Consider the following 21,785-nt stretch of genomic DNA (forward strand, 5'->3'; position numbering starts at 1 on the left):
GGATATGGGATAAGCATTATTTCCAAGTCTGAAATAGCAGTCAACAAGAAGGGACATCATCACCTATAAAACCCACAGAGAAACGTTAATAAAATGAAAAGCAGGCAAATCAGGCAAATGGCACACAAGAAAGTAAAATCTTAATAATATTTTAGAATCTACTTTATGTCTACTGGCTTAAGAAAATATACACTTCACTATGTTTGTTCAATAAACTTTAACTGACTTAGCAATATGCTAGAAATACACTCAAAAGCAACTGGATACACAGTTTATCTGTTGCAAAAGGAGCCTAGGAGTTAGCTAACCGTAGGAAGATTTGCCAACCTGAACTCTGACAACCTTGGAGTTTTATGAAACTCTGAGTAGCATTTGTAAAACATCACACATGTGTACATGTGTGTAGTTGTGGAAATAGCTACTGTTTGCTAAAATCTAATAGGGACAACATTCAGAAATGGTAAAGATGGCAAAACAACATTTTATAGTGCAAGTCATCATGCTTGCTTGTTTTTAGGCATGGTTCTTCTATGCAGCTCCAGCTAGGCTGGCACTCTCAGTGCAGCAGGGGCTAGCCTCGGGTGCCCCGTTTGCCTCTGCCTGTTAAGCTCAGGGACAGTAGCTACAATACACCATGCTCATCTCTATTCAGATTTGCTACTAAGAATTTTCTTCAGTAATATGAAATTTTCATTCTGAACAATTTCATTCCATTAAAAACAAAGACTGAAAAGTAGAAACGCCTTTGAAAACATCGACTTACTTTTCGAGTGTTCTATTGAAAATTTTTTCATTTAACACCCACTGCTTTTGAGTCCATTGTGTAACTCTTTTCCTGGAATCCTTCAGTTGATGGGTTTTTCAGAAATGTTTTCAAAGTAGCTTGTGCTGTTCTCCAAATGATCACAAAGTCCCCCAGATGTACATGCTACGCATATCTCAAACAGAACTTACCTTCTGAAGTTCAGTTTCCCACTAATGATGCTTCTTCTCAGTTTTACATTTCTAGAGGGTGATTTTTCACTAACGTGGCTTTTCCTTAAGAGGTGTATAGAAACATTTCTCCTCTTTGTAGGTTTCGTCTTCTGTGGCAGTTGTTTGTCGGTGCTATAATTAACATTTTTTTTATTCAGTTGAGCATTTACTAGACTAATTCAGGTCTGCGATGTTACAATGGAGCACTGGGATGTCACAATTCAGTATTGTGAGGGTATAACGGAGTATTTGATAGCACAATGATGATACACAGTGGCTTCCTGAGGAACGCTGTACTGTCATAATATATTCTGGTGTCTGGGGGGTATTTTGATATCACAAGACCTCTGTGTTGTCACAATGTTACATGATGGTACAACAGGGCCTTAATTATATCAGTTTACTTTTGTGACATAGGAATGAGTCATCATGTGATGTCACATTTGAGTGTTGTGATGACATAATGGTACAATGTGATTGCTCAGACCGAAGATATCCATATGGCTTTCGGTGGTAACTCAGGCCAGGGATCTCATCAATAGGGCTTTCAGCTCCTGTAGGACCATGGATGACACCCACAGGAACCTCTGGCTTCAACACCACCTGGGGCAGTGGACCACGGGTACCGAAGTTGTCTCCTGAGGCAGCACCGACTTTAGAGGTCTTTCAGGGAGGTCTTGCAGAAGCTTTAAAACACTGTTTGTTCAACCCTAGGCAGACAGGATGGCTCTGTAGTTGATTCTGGGCCTCTAAGGCCGACCAGCGGTAATTCCATCAGGGTAAGCTAAAACTTTAGGATGCACCGCCAGACCAGATGCCACTAGCGCGTCTGTTACACTGTCGTTCTCCTGAATGACATCCACTTCAGATGCTGTTGCAGGACCATACTCCCTAAACTGAAAACCTAAGCCTGGTCTGCTTGAAAAAACTGTCTGACTTCATTATTCCACAGATTCCCTGGCAAGACAAGGTACAGGCTACATGGATAGCTCAGCGTTGGCAAATTCTTAATTCTCTCAGGTACAGATTTAAGATTTGCTGCTTGTGAATAAGGTATATAAACAGTAAGTCCATAGTCAACCAAAACAAGATGTAAAGATTGATCTGAAACTTCAGAAATCTCTGCTCTGATCCAGTGATCTCCCGACTCACTCTTGAACAAGTAACTGGAACCGGGATCACGTGCCCCCGAGGCAATGCCTCCAGGGGCTCTCGTATGTCTGACAGAAAGGTAAAGAGGCACTTCATGGTATCAAAGAAATCCTCTACCTGCACATAGAAGTCTGAGGGGTCACAGACAGCAGTGGCGATGCCACAGTACCGCCTAAAATTTTGGAGTGATGCACAAACAAACGGCTGGATTGCACACGGAGACAGAAGTGTCTGGGATTCTAGACACAAAGCAGCACGTGAAGACTGCAGTTTCTGTTCTTCTACCTGAGATGTAGTTACGTTTTAAAAAAAAACAAAGCAACATGCCATCTACCAAAATTTCCACTTCCCAAGTATAGTCTAAATATTTCAGAGAAAGGATGCTCATTTCCAACTGATCAAATAAACACACAATGAACTCAAGGGTAGAATGTGTAAACCAAATCCATTTATGAGGCCCACCTTGTCTTTGAATATTTACGATCTCACTACTAGGTTCCTTGGAATTATTTTTGGACACTACTTCATGCCCTCCATTATCTATTTAAAAAGCAAGTACTTTCTCATCCACCCACTGCTCTTCTGTTTTGGGATGGTACCACTTTAAAATTCCTTTAGAGAGTGCCAAGAATTCTGATCCCTTTTAATATTATCCATTGATAATAAAGAGGAAATTGTATCTTCTTTAGTAGTAAATAGTGATAAATCTGATGTTTTCTGTGTTTTCTGCAACTTCACATGAAATGTAAGTCATTTCATTTTTTTCAAGCTGTCCATGTTCTAAAAGAGCAAAAGGCTTTTTTCACCCAGCGGTAGGGAGAATGGCTGGATGGTTGTGAAGCTTCACGTGTATTACTCTTCCTGTCTTCTCGTCAGCATCATCTTCATAGGTACTGACTTTGTGAGAGAGGACCCGAGGCGTCTGCAACGCTATCTCTTGTCACTTAGGACATGGCAACCACCTCAGAAATCCCCTGATGACGCATGTGTCTCCACAAGTTATGTTTACTTCCCGTTCCTGGTCACGAGCCTTCACAAATTCACGAGAAACTGTTCTGTTAGTTACTCCCAATCATCTGCAATTTTTCTTTGACACATTTCAAGAGGCCCGTTCCATCTTTTCCCATTCCATCTTATCCTATGAAGGAAAGAACAAAATCCCAGCTGGGAGACAGTTAAGAGTTCCCTGTTAACTGAATAAACTTTAGATCCACTGGCTATGGCAATGTTACCATGATCAAAAACTTCCACTTCAAAGGACCCTTTAGGCAACATTCCTCTAGGAACATGTCTGGATGAGGCTTCGTCATTAGAGTAGTCTACATCACCTCTCACTAGAGGGCTCAGGCAGTTCTTGTTTTTCTGGCTATCTGTCCTTTCACTCAGAACACCAGTGAGTCCCATTGCTTCATTTCCACTCCCAGCAAGTGGAATATGAAAGTTTGCCGGCTGATGGATAGTGGGTGCAGACCCTTTGACCTGGGTACTCAGGGCAACGTGGCGCTGAGGAATCTCTGTGATTGGAGGTTTAATGAGGATGCACAGGCTTTCAGAAGCTGATTGATTTAAGTCTTTGGTAAATAATTTTGATACCTTCTCTCCTGACTTGGGGCTCATGCCACTGTCTTTAGGGAATGAGTGCAGACCTGGAAGCAAGTTTCACATTTTTAAGTCTACCCTTCAAGGACTTCTTCACTTAGCTTTTTGGCATGGGCTTAACTCTATAACAAACTGATGGTTTCAAACTTCTGGCATATATGCTTTGGGAAAACATCAATTTTGTTTTGTTTGCAGAATGTGTTTTGAGGCTAGTTTTATTTATTGCACTGTGGCAACAGCTTCTTTCTGTGTTTTCTTTCAGAGAAGCAGAGGATGCCTGATTTAACCTCTGATTCTTTTCCGCACACCATGCTTGCTCAGAATGTCTTTCTCCATAAATATTAAGTAGCAATTTTATTGTCTGATTTATATGTTGATACCCATCATATAAGTCTATACCAAGCTGCCCATCTGATTCCCTAGACAGTATTACAGCTTTTAATGGTTTCCCTAAGAAATTGTCTTCAAACCATCTATTGATTTCTCCTGGAATATCAATGTCTCTAAGATCTGACAGAAAACACTGAATTGCTTGCATAGGTGTAAATAGCAGCTCTGGAAATTGATCAGAAATGGCACACAACATGTTTTCTTCTACCGACTGCTCATTCCCGTAGTCCACAAAATAAACACAAGGAGTAGATGAGGACTCTTTTGGCTTCACCAAGGCTCTGTATGAGAGCCCATCCTCTATGTATTTAGAGATGCACAGTCTCGTTCTGTTCCACTCATACTTGGAACACATTTTGAGGCTAATCATTTCCGTGATTCTTGTCTCCAGCATCTCTAAATCTTTACTGTTCCTACAAAGCTGGCAATAGAACTTCTTAGGACTATACACATGAGATATGTACACATCTTCTTCATTTCCAATCTTTATATCAAAGGAAGAGTAATAGTAACTGTAAAGACTAACTGAGAATGGGAGTGGCCTTGATAAGATGCTGTAGTGGGTGGAGCCATGGCGAAGAAGGAATTCATTTGCACTGGTAAGTGATGATTGTAAATCCACTAAGTTACATAAGCATCTAGGGTGCACAAGAACTAAAGCATACACGATACAGGTAAGTAAGCCTCCACATGAAGAAATGAAATTTCCAAAGTCTCTGGATGCTTCTGCTGTCCAGTATAGTATTTTACAATTAATGGGCTCAACTAAATAGTTGAGACAGCATCTGAAAGCCTGGGCTTCTAATGCAAGAAAATGTGGGTTGATAGCACAAAGATCTTTAATGAGGACTCGTTCTTGATTGCCATAGTCAACAAATATTAGTTCAACTTCTTGCTCTGATACTTGAGTCAAGATGGCAGCCCTGTACCACCTGCCATCTCTGGAATGCTTAGCAACACATGCTACTTTCCCATTCTGATATGGCTCTGGGTAGATGCTATAATAATCTTGGATTTGTTCCATCAGTAGTTTTAAATCTTCTAACTTACACTGAAGCTGGCATGAAAAGTCACCTGGGCTGTGGCAGTAAGAACAGTAGACTTTGAGAAGTTTTCCTGGTTTGAACACATGTTCCTTGTAAGGCTGTGATGACTCGGGTTCAAAAAACAGGGTGAAAGAAGAATTTAAATCCAGGAACCTGCACAAAGATGAAATGTTTTCTTTCAGCTTATTGGAATGAGACTTCTCAGGCTTGGATCTTTTGACAGGGGCAGAGGCTACATTTCTATCACCAAGTGTAGCTTCAGATTTTAACTTTAGCACTGAATAGTCTCTCAGAGATTTGGGGGAAACCAATGCTACCTCTGTAGAGTCTGCATATCCAGCTTGGAGCATCAGAGAGACAACATTGATATTGTCAGGGGCTTCAATATTCTGAATATCCACCATGTATGTGTCATCACTTTTTGCTATAACTTGAAGCAAAATTTCTTTGTTCAAAATGATTTTTTTAAAATAATCTATTGCTGCCTTTCTCCATACATCTGTTGCTGGAGATACATATGCAAGTGAACAGTGTATGGCCAAGGGAGGCAACTCACAAAATTCTGGAAGCAGAACTTTCACATCAAAAACCGGTATGGAGTCAGTACTTCCATAATCTAGGAGGTAAACGTTAATTTGATAATCACTCATTTCTGTGATGATGGCTCGGTAGAAACATCTATCCTTGCTATATCTGGCACAACAGAATAGTCCAGGTTCAGGGTTTCTCAGAGTTAGGTCATCATTTTCAGACGCATTATAAAACCGATTTATAGTTTTCATTATATCTTGAAATTTGTTCTGATGTTTATTAATGCGAACCCAGAAATTTGATGGGTCCAACACATTCACTACAAATGCTACGTACATAGATTCTACCTCCATTTTTACAGTTCTAATTGGAAAACTTGCTTTTAATTTATCCTTTACATTTAGTCCACCCACTGACTGCTCAACGTTTCCAATAAAACTATCCACTGCAAAGCTGTCTGTCCCATAAGTGCCTGCCTTGCTCAAGGCATTGGTAAAATTTGACTCAAATGCAGGACAGCATATTTGTGTGCCCTGCAGCAGACACTGAGAATTAACTGCAGATTCTGGAGACTGCAAAGTCACATAATACAAATGTTCATTCTCACTGAACCAATCAATGTGGGCATATACTATGTGTCCTAAAAGGGCTTGCTTAAATATAGTCAGTTGCCACTTTCTTTCTTCTTGGTCCGGACTGTGTAAACATGTCAGAGAACATGGAAATGAAAACAACGGTGCAAAAATAAAATCCTGTTTCAGTTTCTTCACATGAACAGAGGGGATGGCCTCACTGCTACCATAATCCATGAACCAAATTCTCACCTGATTATCAGGCAGGAGCTCCTGGAGGACTCCTCTTTGCCACCACCCATTTGTCCCTTTAGCAACACACAGGAGTCCAAAATTATCACAGGTGGGGCCAGTCTCGTGACTGACTGTGTTGTAATGCAGATTCATACACTCGGTCAAGTCTTCTAGCTCTGGAATCCGCTTAAGTAGTTGACAATAAAATTTACTGGGGCTCAGTGCACATGACACTTTGACGCTGTCCAAACTTCCCACCGGCAAGGATGGCTGGAAGTTATCTAGGACACTGTGAACATCAAGGGAAGTACCATTATTCGTACTTAATGAAAACTCAGGTCTTTTATGTTGCAGTAAGTCTGGCATTGGCTGGGGGTTTTCCTTTAATATTTCCACAATAAGACGAAATGTATCCTTATCAATAAATCTTCCTAATTGTAGTTCAAGAACACCAGATATTACTTTGGGTGCCTCGAGAAGAAACATTTGAAGAGGCAAAATTGTTTGCATATTGCCTTTCAACTGTATTCCTACTAGTGACCTGAAATAATTCAAAGCTCTGGGAGACCACTTCTCTCCAAGTGGGAGTATGTTGGCAAAAATGCCAGATATGACTCTGGGCGGGAGCTCAAATAACTTTCTGCAAGCAGAGGCTACCCTAGTACCATCCACGCTCAGTTCTTCTCCTCGGTCAATGAGCAGCACTGTGTAGACTTCATTCTGCTTTCCCACGACTCTTCCTCTCTGCCATTCTCCAGTCACTCTTTCCTCCACCAGGCAGAAGTCATCAACAGCCATGTTACTCCTCACTTTGGGCACATACTGTATTTCCCTCTGCAATATGTGATAGTCAAACTGACACTCACTGTTATTTTTGCCTTGAAATTTCACAAGCATATCCTTGGGAAGACACTCAATATGTAAAACTGTCAGATCTGCATCTAAAACTGTTGGCAATAAAGATGTAGAATCCATTTTCTAAAAAATAAAAAAACAAAGAAGGACAAATTTTAAAAAATTAAAAAATTAAAAATTAAAAAAAAAAAAGAAAGACGAATTAGCTTCTGATGGATGGCTACCACCATTACGTAAAATTTGTCTTATATAATTTTTAAGTAAATAGAAAATTCTGTATCTGTTTTCACATTTATTTGGGGGCAAGGAGGCGAGACATACATGACAGAGATGTGAATGGAGTTCCCAGGACAACGTGTGGCAGTTGTTCCATCCTTCCACCTTATGGGCTCTGGACATCAAACTCAGATCATCAGGCTTCGCAGCATGGGCCTTTATTCATGGAGCCATCTTACCAGCCCTTGTGTTTTGTTTTGTTTTGTTTGTCATATCAAAGATGTTGGCAAGAACTATATGCACAAGGCAAGATGTTGCCGACATAAACAAGATGTTGCTGAGATAAGCACTGGCCTTTACACATTAGAAAACGTCACTAAAAGGACAAGACAGGATAGTGTGGATTATTATTGGAACATGCAGAGATAATCCTCACTTCCCAGAAAATTTAACAAGCGTCTGTCTACTATATAGCAGATGTGGTACAATAGAAAAAGAAAATCAGATTTACCTGCGACCTCATTCTCCTCCTGGCAAGAGAGAAGAAAACAAGGGCAGATGAAAGTCAGAAAGGAGACAGGTTGTATTTTTTTCTCTCGTGTTAACTTTTGATACTTAGACACCACTGATATTCAGTCCCAAGGTTATTCACTGAGTGGGGGCAATAAGCTGAGGTCTGCACGCCACCAAAGCAGGATACTCCTGGAAAGTCAGTGATGCCCGTCCATAACTAACCCTGGCAGGCCCAGCCACAAACAAAAAGAAAAATCATTAGCCATGAGAGATAAGTTTGCTTCTATTTTGATCTCCAGATTTAGAGGATTCTAAAGATAATTAAGTAAATACGCAGAAAGTTTAATATTCTCTCGGTATTGCAGTTTGGATTTGAAGTGTACCCCCAATGTGATATATGTGCCAAATACAATCATAATATTAATATTATGACTTGGTCCTCAACCAGTAGGTCCAGTTGATAGATGGTCCATACTTTGAGCAGTATGCCGTATTTACTTAGTATTTAAAGGGGGACATAGCAGAACTACTTTGTCAAATGTAAATATCATGAATATTATTAGCTAATCCAAGCCCAAAGGCACAAGGACGTGTATGAACAGACTCTTGAGTCACTAGGAGCCTAACCCTCCCGGCCATTTTTATTCCTTCAGACAATCCAAGTGCTCTTAGAAACTTATTTCACACCAGTAGAATGAAAAAGAATCTAAGCCTGGGTTACCCATGGCTCTCACCTAAAGCCAGTAAGCCCTGCCCCTCAAATGGATTGCTGAGGAATTACACTCCAACCTAATGGGGAGTTTCCCTAAGAAATCAGTGGAAATTTTCACAGTAGACAAACATACTTTGACATGTACTGTATCTGAAGAAAAGTCGTTTCAGCGGAAGACACATGAAGATTCATGGACATTAGCTAATGCGTTCCAGAGGGCAACGGGGATCCACAGGAGACAGCCTGACAGATGTTCACATAGGGGTGGGAAGAAGTGGTTTGCAGATGGCATCTCGGATAAAGATGCTCAACAAAGACCTACAACGTGGGATAAATTCTTAATGGTGTAAAACAAAATCTTTCCTGTAGGTGGCAGTTGGCTTCCTACACCTGCCTGCCCAGAGCTTGCTCAGTGGTATCATAAAGAAAGTTCCCGCATGATGGACAAAACCACACATTCTTGCACCTACTGACCAACTAAAATTCAGAGAACATTCAGGAAAGATATAAAAGCTAGGAATTCAAAAGAAGATCAGTTATTTTATACAATGAAAGAGCAGGGTCAAATCAAAACATAATTTAAGACATTACATTTAAGACTAAATTTACATTCAATCCCAGGGAGATCACTCACTGTGCTATCAGAAGTGTGTTGTACTAACACAATTCAGATGTCACCTTTCACCTGAACCTCAAGTAATCCTGTGGAATTTCAGAAACTTGCTTTTGCTTCTATTTAAACACTAAATCTATAAAATAAAAGGTTTAATTAAATTAGGGCTTTTCAATTTTTTTTCAGCAAAAAGTCATTAAAGATAAAAATAGATAGAAATCTATAACATAGATTTATTGATATTCTAATAATCTCAAGTTTATAAAATTTAATTTTAAAATCATCAAATGAGAATACAATCATTCTAATGAACTCAAGTTCACATGATGTGTCTTTATATTGTATCCCATAGCACAGTATTAAAAATATCAAATTTATACATTGCTAATTGCCTATCTTCTTCTACAATTGTGTGACAATCAACACAGACAGATACAATAAAACATATGAACTCCAGGAATTCATTGGATGCACTTGTGTCCTCCTGTCCTTTAAATTTTTAGTATACATTTGAATATTTGGTTTTACAAAGCTAATTGCATCTATGTTTTTTTAATTAAATTCAAATTCATAGATTTTTTAATGGTTACTACTTAAATCATATTAAGTATTCAAATGGAAAAATAGACATATATGCATGTCTCAATTCAGACCAATCATGCCTCAAGCACACGTGTGTGTGTGTATGTGCGTGTGTGCATGTGTGTGTGAGTGTGTATGTGTGTGTACATGCATGTGTGTGTGTGTGCGTGAGTGTGGGTGAGTGTGTGTGTGTATGTGTGTGTACATGCATGCGTGTGTGTGTGTGCATGTGTGCATGTGTGCGTGAGTGTGTGTATGTGTGTGTGTGTACATGCATGTGTGTGTGAGTGTGTGTGTGTGCATGAGTGTGTGTGCGTGAGTGTGTGTGTGTGCATGTGTGCATGTGTGCGTGAGTGTGTGTATGTGTGTATGTACATGCATGTGTGTGTGAGTGTGTGTGTGAGTGTGTGTGTGAGTGTGTGTGTGAGTGTGTATGTGTGTGTGTGCATGAGTGTGTGTGTGTGTGTGTGTGTGTGTGTGTGTGTGCCTATTGAAGAATGTAGGTTAAAACTCATTCCCATTTTGCTTTTCATGGACTTAATGAAGAAGCATAAAGGAGTAGTCCTTCACACTTACAATACTTTAAGTATTTAAAACCATTTCAGTACATGAGTTTAACTGATTTTTTACAATAAATTTTTTGTTGTTCAGGTCACAAAACTGTAGGTCAAGAGGTTCGAAAGCATCAGCCCAGGTTTTCTGATGTTTACCCCCAGTGTATTACCTTTCCCAGCTTTTCCCAATGCTGTGTTACATGCACCACAGAATTATCAGAAAAATCAAAAATCAAAGGAAGAATAAAGTTTCAAACACAAGGCCAACCAAAGCCAATATGGCCAGCTTATTAATGTTTCCTTGTTTAAGATGTAGGCTAACTATGGAGAAACTGCCCAAGAACCCAGCAAAGTCACTCTGTACTAAATCATTCCATTTGGAAAACACGTTGACAGCCCTTCAAACACTTAAGTAACAATTTTACATCTAGACTTATCACCAAGAAAACCAAGACTATATATCAATACAAAATCATGTCCACAAATGCTCATAGAAACATTACATTATATCTGAAAGTAAACACTACCCTGAAATCTATTGTGTTGGACTAATGCATTTGGTCCTTGCAGTGGAATATCATTCAGCCTTTTAAAATGATTAAACCTACAAGAAGGATGAAGCTTCAGAAGTAAAACCAAAAATTACACAAAAGCTTCTGTAAGTTGGACTGGAAAGACGACTACCTAGTTCAGTTCATTGGCTGGTCTCGCAAAGGGCCTGGGTTTGGTTCCTTGCACCCACCAGGCAGCTCACAGCCATCTGTGACTCCAGTTCCAGTAATCCAATGCCCTCTTCTAACTCCCACAAGCAGCAGACATACAAGTAAACATGCTTACAAGCAAGTCAACCATATATAATTAATTAATTAGTTTTATTGTATTTATTATATTTACAGCACCTTTCTCCTAACTAAAGTCACATTTCCACCCACACCAGAGTTAAGATACAGACATGTCTTTCTAAGGGAGACAGTTTGACTTATAAGATTGTTCTATCAAAACATATAGGAAGTCATTCCTTACACCACTGCTTGCAAGATCTGGGAGCTTGGTAACTAACTTTAATTCAGTTGGTGAGTAAACAGTTGCATAAAGCACACTATACACTATACAGTAATGAAGAGTGAACAGACTGAGGCTGCAAACATAGATCATATCACAAGTACAAGGAGAATCAATTATAGCTACCATGATGTCATGTAAGTGTTCAGTCAGAAGTGTTCAGATGCTGCCCCACCAACTGTGGGAAACACATAACCAGGCATGAAAACAGTGCATGCTCGGTTCGAGAGCAAACAAATGAGCAAAGCAGGACCAGGGGAAGAAAGTGTATCCAGTCATTTTCTCAGGGTTATTTTTAGCACAATTATTTCTTTCTTTCAGAATTCTCTAGTTGTTATTTTTTTCTATAAACAACCATATATTTTTCTCTAACAATAAAAAAAAAAAACAACTTAAAACAAAACTGTCTTCAGAGCACGGAAATAGGGAAACATAGGAAAATATTCACAACACTTTCAAGGAAGATGAGAAATTCTGAACAAGACAGAAAGTAAATCTGTAAGGGAAATGGTGTGTATATTCCTATGTAAAGTAGAGTTTCATATGAGTAAGCAACAGGTTACTTTAACAACTGTAGCATGCAATAAAAACTTAAGTTCTCAGTTCAGCAGTCTGAGAATCATAAATTTAAAAAGCTATTCTGCCTCTTTCATCTATTGTCTATCAAAACTGTAAGTGTGTGCCTGCAGCCAGATTAAATAAGCAGTTAGAAAGAAAAACTCCTGGGGTCCAGGTAGGATAATGAAGTGCTATTTTTCATCCTTGTAAACCTTAAATATCTATTAGATATTAAAGTACATCTTTTGATTAAAATCTATCACATTTTACTGCTTTATGGAAGCAGACTGAGGATATTTAATGCAACACTATACATTGAAGAAAAGGCTAGAAACACAGTCACCAAGGCTCAAAGATGGCTTTGTCAACATAGGCACGCATTGCTGCAAAGTTACCTAATTTATCATGGCCAAATTCACTGGTAAAAGTGACATAAACATAGCCGATATTCTAGTGTGTTCTTTACCCAACATTAGAGTGTTAGTTCTACACCTTCTACAGGAAACCACAGTTTAAACACACCAATAACACTCTCAAAAAGGAACAAATTCGGGGAATTTTTATTACTGGTTTTTCAAGTAGGTCTCCACTTGTAGTGGTATAGAAAGGGGAATGCAATTCCTGTAAACAAATGAGAAAATCCAGAAATAAGATCTACCTATGAAAGGTCGAGAAAGGAGGAAGAGATTTCTAACCACCAAGCTGAGCAGTTTAAAATGATGTCACAGTGACTGGGACTTGCCTTGGTGGTAGAGTACTTGCTTAGCAAGTACAAGGCCCTGGTTAGACCATTAATGCAAAAAATAAAAATTGTAAGTATAAATATTTTTTTAAAGGATGCTAAAACAATTGCCACATGTGAAGGAAAAACAAATCCTCACTTCCTATCACAAACCAATCTGTTGCAAGGAAATCCGTGAAGATAAAACAGATCTCAAAGCAACTTGAAGTGACTGATGCGCGTGTATATACATATATATATATATATATACATACATACATACATATATATACATATATATATATGGTCTGCTTTAAAATAAATAAACCTTTCTTGTAAAAGCTTCCCCAACCAGAGCACCCCTGGTGATGCAAAAGAATGGCTGGGTAATGCAGGTCAATACTAATGCTTAGGTGAGAAGCTTCTCATAAAGCATTTAAGGGATCAACATCTGCTGCCTTGGGTACCACTCAGCCTCCTCACGCGGCTGCAAATATCCCTGCACACGAGTACAAAGACATGCACCTGCTGACGCTTTTTTTTAAAGGAAGATTATGTTATCGAAAATAAGGAAAGAAAGCAAAATAATTTGGAAGCAAATTGAACTCTATACAAGAAAACCAAAAGCAGGCAAAGAGAGCCTCTAGAGAAAAATCAGTGCTTACTGAAATTTGGGAGGTGGGGCAGGGGGACTTGGATGACTAGACTTGTGTGGAAGATACACAGATCCTTCACTCAAATTACAGTGAAATAAAATGTGCAGATGCCACCAGGGGAGCCAAAGATGAGATGCTCTAGGTAACTTTAAATAAAGAGCCAAGGAAGCTCCAAGCAAAGCCAGAAACACAAATCACAGTTATGCACAGTTGAGGAACAAAGAAGGAACTGGGAGAGAAGAAGAAGGCCAGGTTAAAAATGAAGCCTTATATCACAGAAACTGTGGTATATTTACATGATGGAATACTACTCAGCTATTAAAAATGAGGAATTCCCGAAATTTGTGGACAAATGGATTGATCTAGAAATTATCATAATGAGTGAATTCACCCAGAAGCAAAAAGAGACAAACGGTATATACTCACTTATATCAAAACACTAGTCCAAGGGATACGTACCATGAAAATCTTTACTGACCAAGAAAGTGGGTCAGAGGAGAGGATATCCGATTGAGACTTTAGGCAAGAGTAGCATGGAAGAAAGAGGAAATAGTAGGACCCACAGGGTCCTGGAAACCTACAAGAAGAACTTTATGACAGGTAGATCTGGATCCTGGGGTCCTCCTCAAACTAAGGCACCAGCCAAGGAGAATATAGGCAGTAAGCTTCGAACCCCTACCAAGACCTAGCCGACGAACATGATATTCTCCACCGTTGAGTGGAGAGTGAGATCTGACTCTCACACGAACTCTGGTGCCCCTTTTCTGACCATGTCCCCCGGATGGGGAGACCTGGTGGCACTCAGAGGAAGAATAGCTAGTTACCAGAAGAGACTTGATATTCTGAGAGCATATATAGGGGGAGGAAGTCTCCCTCGGTCACGGACATAGGGGAGGGGAGAAGGGGAGAAATGGGAGGGAGGGAGGGAAGAATGGGAGGAAACAAGGGAAGGGCTAACAATCGAGATGTAATATGAATAAATTAATTTAAAAAATGTCTTAGATCGAGCAGAGCCCCTGGGCTGTGGGGAGCTGTGTTAAATTCTGCTAGGTCAGAAATCCCGTGCTTAGGCTGCATGTTGTGACCTTTCAGCTGTCAATCTCTGCCGGAGGTGGTCTTTGTGTTCCAGGCCATCCTTGGACTATTTACCTTTGAAAGAAGTAGGGAAATCCCTACTGAGAAACACCTGGAGGGTTAAGGAGCTATTCAGGCTATTGTGTTCTTCTTGCCTTGGGAGCTAGGGAGAGAGGGATCAGAACAGATCCTATTGACCCTGCAATATAAAGAGGAATCTTGATCAGAAATTTCCTGACTTGATTCGTTATTTCTCGCGTCTCTGTATCCTACTTTCAATCCCCACTCCCTCTTTCAGGTGAACCCTGATTGGCTGGGACCCGACACTGGGCCCAGATCCACCCAACATAGTGTTCTTGTAGGTTTCTAGGACACTCTGGATCATCATCAAACCCCTACCCAGATCTAGGCAAGGGACAGAACATTCTCCACAGTTAAGTGGAGACTGGGGACTGACTGACTTTCACACGAACTCTGGTGCCCATGTTTGGCCATGTCCCCTTGATGAGGAGACCCGATGACACTCAGAGGAAGGATAGCAGGCTACCAAGAAGAGACTTGATACCCTAGCATCATATTCAGGGGGAGGAGGTCCCCCTCAGTCACAGTCATAGGGAAGGGGAATGGGGTGAAAGCTGGAGGGAGGGAGGAACGGGAGGATGCACGGGATGGGATAGCAAATGAGATGTAATATGAACTATTTTATTTTTCAATAAAAAAATGTGTTAAAGAAATGAAGCATTGAAAGAAAATTGTATGGGATTAACTAAGATCCCCAAAGAAATGGAAATCAAAAGGTCTAGAATTGAAAATGGAGAGACAAAAAGGTGCCCATCATGCTTGCTAAAGAGTGTGCAGTGTCAAGACAAGCAAATATTCATTATAATGAAATCACCTGCAGCTGGGACAGTGAGAGGACAAACAGACAAGGAAGGACCGGACCAACTCACATCAAAACAACAGGCAACAGAGACTCCTTAGGTTTTCATCTTAGGTTTGCATCTTCTCTTTGTTTTGAGAAGCTTTTAAAAAGAAAACTAAAGTAGGACCATTCCAATGTTCCCCAGGACAAAGAAAAGGTTTTATTTTGTTGTTGTTGTTGTTTTTTTAATGTTGCTTTCCAAAAGACAAAATATATTTAGTCTATGTTTCTGCCCCTGTTGAGGTGATACAAATATGAAAGGAAGACTCTTCACAATTGCCTTTGTAATGTGAGAATGTAGCAGTACAAACTTATCAAACATGTGCTGCGTACAAATTAAAGAGAGAAATACAAACGGCCAATTTCAAAATTCTTAGTTATGGAGTAAATGCATCTCAAAAGTACATTTCAACTCTGTCTGAACCCAGGTAGAATGGCAGTTATTAGGAAATCTTGAAGAAGCGATGCTGGGCAGTTCACAGGGTGGGAGTGGGGAATTCACACACACTCCTCTGAAGAAGGTAAACCGTGACAGCCACTACGGACATCACGCTGCAGCTTCCTAGCTAAAGGGCAGCACGTGACCCAGCTGCTCTGCTCCTGATGTGTGTCTACGTGAAGGAATCTAAGTCAGTATCCCACACGGATATTTGCACATTTGCAGTTATTGCTCCATTATTCACAACAACCAAGATGTGGAATCAGCCTACAGGTCCATCAACACACAAATGGGTATGGAAAGTGTGGTACATGTACATAACGGAGTTTTATTCAGCCATAAAGAAAATGAAATTGTGTTATATGAAGGAAAATGGATAAAACTGGAAATTATTATGTTAAGTGAAATATGCCAGACACAAAAAATCACTGCATGTCTTTTCTCATATAGACCATCGAAAATTTAAAAAACAACAAAAAAGCAGACAGGGGCTATTTGTTGAGAGGAAGCAGACCAGTGATGAGAGAGAGAAAGGAAACAGTAATGGAAGGGTGATTAGGACCAATATATGTGATATTCATGCAGGAAAAGTCACAATTAAGTTCATCATTTTATACAATAAATATGATACTAAGAAACTAAAGAAGAATTAAAGACTATACAACCATTGAAATAAAGAATGAAAACCAATTTTCATCGGCAAGAGTACAAGAGAAAAATAAATAGTATAATAAAATGGATGAAATTTTTAGCAGTCATTGTATTAAAAAGATACACATATACAAAGCTAGGAGTGTCGAGTGCCTGCCTAGAATGCAGAAAGCACTAGGTTAAAGCCCCATTACAGCATAAAAGGCACATGGTGGCACAGATCTACAATCCTAGCTTCTGGGAGGTAAGGGTGGGAGGATCAGAAGAAAGGTCGTCCTCGGCCCATGCATAGCAAATTCAGAGCCAGCCTGGAATACAGAAAAGCATGCAAAGAAAGAAAGAAAGAAAGAAAGAAAGAAAGAAAGAAAGACACACCCATTTATGTGTATATACACATGTATGTGTGCATTCATTTATGTGTATACAAACCAAAAACTGGTGCATAAAAAAGATGCTCAATGTTCATTTATATAGGGAAATGCAAATTAAAGTCTACCACAGTACTGGTCCACACACTGTAAAATGGTTGTCATTAAAGGGGAGCCAGCCTGAGCGTGGCTGATGGTATGGAATAGTAACTGGAAACATTAGTGGCTATGCATGGCCATAAAGCGCTGCACACTTGCAAAGTTTGATGGCTTTACTTTAAAAAGTTAAATTTTGTGTGTGTGTGTGTGTGTGTGTGTGTGTGTGTTCCTTTGGCTCAGCCAATTCACTCCTATGTCTGAAAAAAGTCACAGGGATAAAAACATGTAAGAAGACTGTGGCAGAATTGTAAAAAGCGAGAATGAGATTAATACAAACGTCGAAACTGAGGGCCATACAAATGTCGTTTAAAACAGCAGGAGAGGCACACAGCAGAGGAATAGCTGGCATTCTATGCTACACAACAATGAAAAATCAGTGCTATGTATACAACAGCACACATGAGTCAGAAAACATGCTGAGTGAAAACAGCAAAGAGAAAACACACCCAAGTACATACAATTTAAAAAAAAAAAAATGCAAACTGCCCTGGGAAAAGCTTCCGGTGCCTTCCTAGCAGAAGGATGTGAAAGACGGTGTCTCATCAAAGGAAACCTAGTTTAGGGGATATGTTTATTATTCTGTTGGTTATAGTGTTTTTATGGCTGTGTACATGCTTTTAAGTGTCAAAAAACTTTACACTGCAGAGATGTGCAGTTTGCTATGGTTCAGTTACACTCTAGTAAAGCTGTAAGTCACAGGCACAAGCTAAACGGTGGGCTAGCAGAAAAATGACAGCCTGTTTTATTCTAACTAATATATACTAATATAGATATCGTATATACATATATGTGCATTTTTTGTGTGTATATATGTATTTATATATGTATAATTCTTACTGATTGATGGAGAAACTTAAGAAATTTTATTTAGTTTGGGGGGAAATCTTCCATGTCAATGTACACAGAGAGTAAAATATTATCCTAGACCAAAATGTCCTTTTGAATGCAAGCAGAGAAAGGTGCGTGGGATACCATTAAACGTTAAACTAAGACATGAACTTGGAAAAGCCGAAGACAGTCTCATTTTACTCTCTGGCTTAGCAGGCATGCTGCGAAGGGCTTGCTTATTAGTTTTAATTCCAAAAGTGCAGAGGATGGAGGAGAAAACACTTTTGGAATCTGTATTAAGTTATAATTAAATAACTCAAAAAATAAACAAACAAAAATCTTCAAACGGCACTTCATACACTCATTGTCCCTGTGTCTTTGAATCCCACACCTCAAGAGAGAAGACGCCAGTACTATTGGTGGGGAGTGGGCCCCAGAGAGAGGCTGTGCAACCACCGTTGGAGGTGGAGGGGTGAGGACCTACCCACAGGGATGCGGGAGATCTCAGGACTATGGAAGGCCGTTGCCCCGGAAGCTAAAAGACACAGCGAGGTCAGGCCGTAAAAAGACAGAGGAGTCAAGGCATAGAACCTAGAGCAGACTGGCTGTAAGTTGAGCCTGAACTTACCAACAACCTCAAGGCAGGCCAGGCCCCTCTTTGGGGAACAGCAGCCAGACACCAAGATGGCAGCGAGCTCTGAGCCTGCTCGTGCCCTTTCACTCCAAGATACCCCGTTGCTGAGCCTGAGGCCGCGTGCACACAGAAGGAGGCTGGCAAGCTGCGCGAGGAAGGATACCTCTCACCAGCTGCATGCATAGCGGAAGCTACCAATGCCCAGCCTGCGTCATTTCAGCTCCAAATGGGCATCCCCGCAGCTGGTGTCTAAGGGTAGAAGGGCAGGTTGTCGAATCTGGACATAGCTTGTCTGGGTGTGCCACACTGCTGTGGTGGAAGGCGTGTCACTCAAGTTCTCTGTTTGCCCAATAGTTACTGATCAAGAAGAAACAACCAGTTTGGGACTATTCATGATAGATCCATAAAAGTCCCAGTGAATCTTCAGATTAATGAAAAGAATATAATTACTATGGATTTATACATTTATCCCAGGTTTTCATTTTCTTAGCATAGCTTTGATAATTTTATTATTTTTAAATGTCTAAATTTTTAAACTTTGTTTCCTGAGAAATGTACTTAACAAATTTCCTTTTAGACAATGTTTCAGTTGTATAGTTTTAAGTTTTAACGCAGTTATTATTCACAGCTCAAAATGTTCCTTGTTTTTATTAAGATTTCTTTTGTTGATGTCACTTAATTGGTACCGTACCTTGATGTGGTGGGAATGGCTCCCATAGACTTGCATATTTGAATACTCGGTCCCCAGTTGATAAAACTATTTGGGAAATATTAGGAGGCATGACTTGTAGGAAGAGGTGTGTCACTGGAGATAATCTTGAGGTCTCAAAAAACTGTTAGTAATCCCAATCAACGCACTCTATCTCTGCCCTAAGGAAAATTAAATGCTTTATTTTACAGGTTGCCTTGGTTATGGTATTTTGTCACAGCAATAGGAAAGTAACTAGCTAACGGGTATATTGCTTTCTCTGTGTTACCTTTCTGTGTCCTTGTGTTTTCTTGGATCCCCTATGGGTAATATGTAATTCTAATGTCTTTTTTGTTAATTCATTGCTTACAAGCGTGTGGGATGAACTTTTGGTCATGACACTGACATTGCTGGTTTTTAATTCATTTTTCCCACTTTGTTTTGTGCTTCATCTAGCTGTTATTTCTTGAAGCTTTCTCATTAACCCCATTGATGTGTTCTCTTGGAACGATTCTCTTTTAAATCTTTCTATGGTTCTCTACCCCAGTGCTCACATCATACGCTATTTACATTTTTCCATTTAGGAAGTAGTCACTCTAGCATTACCTTTTCACAATCATCCTACAATCTGGACATTTAATTTTAAGCAGAAAATTTGAGCAAATTCTTTAGCTAATGTCTTTAGCCTCCACATAAACAATGCAACAATGCACCTTCTAGACCAGGAGATGTCCGACTTTATCGTGCTTTACTTCTTGAAGTCTGCTGGAGGAAGTCTCCAGGAAGAGCAGTGAGTAAAGCATCCCCAACACTTTACCAGACTTTCTCGCATACTTCAAAGATCAGTGTAAATGGTATTTCTGCCAAAAAGACTTCTGAGTCTGGGTGAAGTGCCCCATCCAAGGGGATACAGAATAATTTTAAAGGACTCAATCCCTAGATTCTAGTATATTTTGTGTGTACTCTTTAATGATAATTGTCTATCTAAGGAGCCAAGGCAACTCCAGGCCAGAAACATTTGGTCAGTTTTGTGTTTGCCTTTCTTCTCCTTACTGCCTCACCCACAGTTCATAAAAATCAAAATATGTTTCTACCATTTTTGTGTGCTATTGTTCATTTCTCTGAAGTATAAATTCCTCTCAAACATCAAACAGGCAGTTATTCAAAATATTAGCATCAGCAAGATTTTTTGTGACTTACCTATATTGTTTGTATTCTGTGAGAGGCAAACACAGCATTAGAAACAGCACAGCCTGGTACATGTTGAGTTGCTGATAGGCGTGCTATACAGTCAAGCAATAGGAGCGTTACCAGATTTAGCAAGTAAAAATAGCAAGTAAAAAATGCTGCAATTAAACTTGAATGTCAGGTAAGTAGCCAATAATTTAGTATGAATACACTATTGAAATACTGAGAGCTAGTTTTTTGAGATCCAAATTTAACTGAGAATTCTTGTTTTATCTGACAACCCTAGAAAAAGTAAGAATATTGTTTTCATTCATCTCTTTAACATGTTTAAAACCAATACAATGTGCCTAAGGGATGACTTTCTTATACAAAACCCAGTGATATAGGTAAAAAATTTGCGTGCAGCAGCACCTGATCTTATACAGTATATATACCCCAACTTGAAGATTTTCTAAGCTACTCTATAAAGATTAGAACTGAACACTATAAAATATGTGTATAAACACATTGTAAAACCAAAATCTGATTGTTGCCAGCGTCTACCTGCTAAATGTTCACTAACTGTATGTTACAGATGGATACACTATAGCATATATATGTTATATATCATTGAAATAAAAGCATGTGAAAGATAATAGTATATGTTCTGGATATGTTAAGCAAGGTACTTTAAGTATAATAATAACATACAATTTGGTAATTTTTATGAGGATTTTTGTCAAGCTTTTTAGAAATTGAGAAGGTAATTAATGCTAATACCTGAGTAGGAAAATACTTTCCAAAACAAATACAAATACAAATTTTAGTAATTAAAAAAATACAAGTATCCAGGCAACCTATCAACCAATCATTAGAGATATGACAAGTTAAGAATCACTAAATCTTAGCCATTCTGATGGGTGTAAATTGGAATATCAAAGTGTTTTGACTTGCATTTGGCTGATGACTCGAGACGTTGAGCATTTCTTTAAGGTTTTTTTTGTTTGTTTGTTTGTTTGTTTTTTTTGCCATTCCTCTGTTGGTAATTCTCTATTTGGTTCTGTGCCCCATTTTTTAAATGGATTATTTGGTTCAGTGGTGTTTAGTTTCTTGAGTTCTTTATATATTTTTGGATATTAGCCCTCTGTCAGATGAGTACATTTACACAATGGAATACTACTCAGCTATTAAAAACAAGGAAATGTTGAAATTTGGAGGCAGATAAATGGAACTAGAAAAGATCATCCTGAGTGAGGTAACCCAGACCCAGAAAGACACTCATGGTGTATACTCACTTATAAGTGGATATTAGTC

The 21,785-nt window shown here is 39.3% G+C and overlaps 2 protein-coding genes across 4 annotated transcripts in view; one reads left to right on the top strand and one right to left on the bottom strand.

The window, feature by feature from the left end:
• Ldah (lipid droplet associated hydrolase) overlaps positions 1 to 21,785 on the top strand; it is an 868,625-nt gene that overhangs the window by 505,361 nt on the left and 341,479 nt on the right. The window lies entirely within an intron of this gene.
• On the bottom strand, positions 3,623 to 8,001 carry Tdrd15 (tudor domain containing 15). 3 transcript variants are annotated; one of them, XM_051143252.1, is made up of 3 exons: positions 7,676 to 7,994; positions 7,366 to 7,477; positions 3,623 to 5,778 (listed from the first exon to the last, which is right to left on the bottom strand). In XM_051143252.1, the coding sequence occupies exons 1-3, from the start codon at positions 7,751 to 7,753 to the stop codon at positions 3,824 to 3,826; spliced, it is 2,145 nt and encodes a 714-aa protein (XP_050999209.1). In that variant the 5' UTR covers positions 7,754 to 7,994; the 3' UTR covers positions 3,623 to 3,823. The 3 variants fall into 3 exon arrangements, with proteins under 3 accessions (XP_050999209.1, XP_050999201.1, XP_050999218.1); XM_051143261.1 differs by having other exon boundaries at positions 5,169 to 5,315; positions 5,719 to 7,477; positions 7,676 to 8,001; XM_051143244.1 differs by having other exon boundaries at positions 3,623 to 7,477.

Source organism: Acomys russatus, chromosome 1, assembly GCF_903995435.1.
Source record: "Acomys russatus chromosome 1, mAcoRus1.1, whole genome shotgun sequence".
In the NCBI taxonomy this organism is placed as follows: Eukaryota; Metazoa; Chordata; class Mammalia; order Rodentia; family Muridae; genus Acomys; species Acomys russatus.